General features: G+C 33.7%; 1 protein-coding gene across 1 annotated transcript; it reads right to left on the reverse strand.

Annotated features, from left to right (window-relative positions):
* Nucleotides 1-514: 514 nt before the first annotated feature.
* LOC133036910 (uncharacterized) lies at nucleotides 515-2,774 on the reverse strand. The gene is made up of 2 exons (XM_061113681.1): nucleotides 885-2,774; nucleotides 515-760 (listed from the first exon to the last, which is right to left on the reverse strand). The coding sequence occupies exons 1-2, from the start codon at nucleotides 2,772-2,774 to the stop codon at nucleotides 515-517; spliced, it is 2,136 nt and encodes a 711-aa protein (XP_060969664.1).
* Between the last annotated feature and the right edge of the window lie 1,354 nt (nucleotides 2,775-4,128).

A 4,128-nucleotide genomic window follows, 5' to 3' on the forward strand; every position in this document is an offset into this window, starting at 1 on the left:
AAATTGGTTAGTTTTTTCATTTCACATCACATCTTTTTATGTTTATTTTTTCTTATAGTTTTTCTGTTTTTTTGAATACAAATATTCATTTCATTAATAAAAAAACAAACTGTTTCAGTAATAAAATTCATATATATATATATTGAATTTAGTATCAAACATCTTTTAATATCCAATCTAAAGTATCATCAAGTCCCAATGTAATCAATGTTTTCAAATAAAAACTTTAATCCTATGTATTTCAGAAATTTAAATTCCTCAATATCTCATTCTCAAATGTATGTGTAGTTTTTCTTTTGTTTTTCCACTGTTGTTCTGTTGCTGTTTTTATTCCCTTCTACGTATTCTGCTGCATGTTCTTTTGTTATGCCCCAGTTCCCCACATTTGCTGCACTTGTTGTGTTGATCCTTTTCCCATCCAGCTTTCCTTCTTAATGTTTTTAGTCTTCCTGATTTAACTCTTTCATGCGGAGGCAAGACTATAATATTCTTCACTTTTTCCGGTACCTCCCACTCACTTTGGTGTCCTATTGGGTAAACTGTCCCTGAATAAGTTGCCAGCCAATTTTTTTTTTGTGTAGTAATCTGAACAGTAGGTGTACGGGTCCATGTTCATCTCCCTCATCACGGCCACAGCGTGCCCGCAGGGCATTTCATCTATTTGGAACCTGTTGCACGTGCATGTTCTTTTTTCTAGGTCTACTTCCCACGATTCTTTCATTCTTGTTACCTCGAACAAGTAATCTGTTGTTGCCTTAACCTGTTTCAAATTTTATTTAAAAAAAAAAACTATAAAAACAACAATACAACAACATATGCACTTACTGTTTGTTTAGTTTTTTTTTTTTAAAAAAAAAAAAAAAGAAGCATAATGAATATGTTACCTCCAGATTCAATGAGTATGTGTAATTTTTCAGCAGTATGTCTTCTCCAGCTTGTGATAGCTTAGTAAAGGTGTTGTGTGCTTTTGTCCTATTAGTATGCGTCCATTGTTGCACCAATGCTCTCAAGCATTCTAGCAGCGTTGTAATTGGTAGCTCCCTTGCTGCTAGATTTGCGGCGTTCAGTGATTCTGATATGTTTGAGGTCATTGTAGAATACCTCTTGTTTTGGCTATGAATTCTTGACCACTTTTCATAACTGACTTTTTTTAGGTAAGGTCTTATGCGTTTGTCCAATCCATCCAATTCAGCCATGTGGAACTCGAATTGCTTTTCTGTGTAGGCTTTGACTGCTCCAAAGAATGGCAGATTGTATTTGGCAGCATGTTGTTTGAAGCTTGTTTTAAGGTTGCTCAAAATGTGGTAACCGCAGTAACTGTGTGTAATTTCTGGATAGATTTCTCTTGCTGCTTTGATGAGGCTTTCATTCCTGTCTGAAATTAGGCATTGGTGTTCCCAGACCCCATACGCTTCTTTAAATTTTTTGAAGAACCATTTCCAAGATTGGTCATTCTCAGAATCTGCAACACAAAACGCTAGTGGGAAAATATGACCTGCTACATCTTGTGTGCATGTGCACAACAAAGTTCCCCCATAAGCTACTTTGAGGAATGTTCCGTCCACAACAACTATCGGTCTGCATGCTCCCCACCCTTTTATAGATAATGCCATGAAAACAAAGAGTAAGTTGTTGTCTTCTGTTGTTTTCAGATCCACAACTGATCCTGGGTTTTTTTTTTCCACCATGTGTAAGAAACTCGGTATTAGGCTGTACGAGTCACTATCGTTTCCTCTTAAGTCATTTACTGCATGTTCCTTACTTCTCCAAGCTTTCATGTAGTTCATCTTGATGCCATACCTGTATTTCAACTCTCCTTTTATGTCCATCGGTGTTGCCTTTGTCTTTATGTTCAGGAACTTCGGTTTTATGCAATCCCCGATCAATTTCCATGTTGCTTGCCTTTGGTCTTCATGCCTAATATTTATGGGGCATGTGTGGATTTTTGAGAACCTCCTGATTATGAATGTGTTTGTTGGGCCATTTCTCGATGCTCGTAGAGACCAATTGCAGCTTTCGTAAACACATTTCAGACTGTACTCTTGAGAGCAGGACTTCAACACTTTGTACTGAAAGTTGTTTTTGATTGAGTAGTAGCTGAGGACATTCTTTAGAGTTTCCTTGTCTTTGTATGCCTGTCCTTTTTCCACTTCGGGGTGATGCTTGTCTATTATTAACTTTGCGTTGTTGATGTCGATTTCTGGATCCAGTTTTTTACTGGTGTTTTCAAGTTTTTCTACCATTTCTTCAGCAACCAGATTTGCATAGTCAATTATGTCGAATTTTTCGTTCTCATCTTCTCTTGTTTCTGACTGTTCCCCTTCTTCTGTTTGCTGTCCCGTTGTGTATGATTCTGTTGTTGTTATGTTGTTTTCAAGCGTTGTTGTGTTGTTTTCGATCATTGCCACATTATCTTCATACGGTGTTGTTGTGGATATCAAATTTGGTGTTGCAACAAGTGTTGTGTTGTTGTTTTGCTGGTTGACGCATAGTGGATATGTGGTGAAATCTGTTTCTTTGATTTTCAATTCCAAGTAAAAGTAGAGGCTTCGATCGTTGAATATTTTTATCGGTGGTATTCCTTCTTTAGCTTGGTACTGTATTTGTAGTGTTGTTCTGGTGTTTTCGCACCCCAATAAAGTAAGCAGTATTTGCAGTAGCTCTTCATAGTTGCATTTTGTTGGTATGAATTCTCCACTAGTCACATAGTTCACATAATTGTGATCTTCATTCCATTGTCCATTGCTCTTTATGAGTACTGGTAGACGTTCCATTACCTCTCATTGTTCCATATATTACATTTAAGTGTCTTATTTCATGTTAAAACAATAATACAACAACAGTAAAATAATAGCAAAACAACCAAACAAAATCACCAAAAAAATAATACAACAATAGTAAAACAACAGCAAAACAACCAAATAAAATTACCCATTATATTTTTTATTAGTTTTTCTTATGCTATTTTTCTGATACATATAATTAGGAATGTTTTTGTATTAATAACCACAAAACAACATTAGAACAACCCTAATTTTTTGTATGAACAATTGTAGTAATTTGTCAAGTATATTTACCAATCATTTTGTGTTAGATTCGGCAAATTAACAATAGAACAACCCTCATTTATCATTTCGCATCATAAATTAAAGAACATCACATTATTCTGTTTTTTTTTCTTAAACTTCAGATCTAAATCTGGGGTTGTTATTTTTTTTTTAGTTTCTTAAGAATTAAATTAATTTTGGGTTTTGTTGTGTTTACCTCTGTTTTTTGGGGGACAATCTTCTGTAAATCTTGTTCTTCGATTATGCTTCCATTTAGCAAAAACTCTTCGCCGGATTTAATGGTTTTTTCTTGGTTATCTCCGACTCCGGCCAGTCCCCAAACACGAAGAAGCCCCGTTTTTTTGTGTTTTTTTACTGTTCACAGTATATAAGTTAAATTATTGAGCTTGGGCAGTATAAAAGAAAAGAAAACGGGCTTGGGCAGTAAAAAAGTTGTATTTGCCGTGTCCCAGTATATTTGTAAAGTTTTGGTCAAAAAACAGTATATATGTAAATTTCCCTTAAATAAATAATTGTTATACATTGAATAAGCCCAATTCTAATTGGGCCTAAATAAAATTACTTATGTGAAATTTTATTTTAGCAACTTAGTCCATTTAGTTACTTAAAACTTAAATGGGCTTCCTATATGCATCTAAGCCCAAAAGCAAATATATAGGCTCACACAGGTCAAATGATTTGGATGAGCCCTATCATGTTACTAGGTTTACACAGATGAAAGAAGTACAAAATTTACCTGTTACAAATTATTTATAGGATCTATTGACAATTGGACTATGATTAAAATCAGATCATTGGATCTGTCAACAAGTTAATCATAGCAATTTAGATCAAATAAATAATAGGTTTGTTTAAAAAAAATAATTTGAATAAACAATATAAATAAACAAAAAAGTCCATGTAACAGATTGTGAAGAATTATTAATATAATTAAATTATTATTTTAAACTAACCAACTAAATTTTGAAAATTTAGGCTGTTAAAACCAACCCTTAAATTTCTCATCAAAATTTAAAATTCAAAAATGCAAAACTAATTTAAAATATCTAGGTTTATTTGA

Source organism: Cannabis sativa, chromosome 4 (assembly GCF_029168945.1).
Source record: "Cannabis sativa cultivar Pink pepper isolate KNU-18-1 chromosome 4, ASM2916894v1, whole genome shotgun sequence".
NCBI classification, from domain to species: Eukaryota; Viridiplantae; Streptophyta; class Magnoliopsida; order Rosales; family Cannabaceae; genus Cannabis; species Cannabis sativa.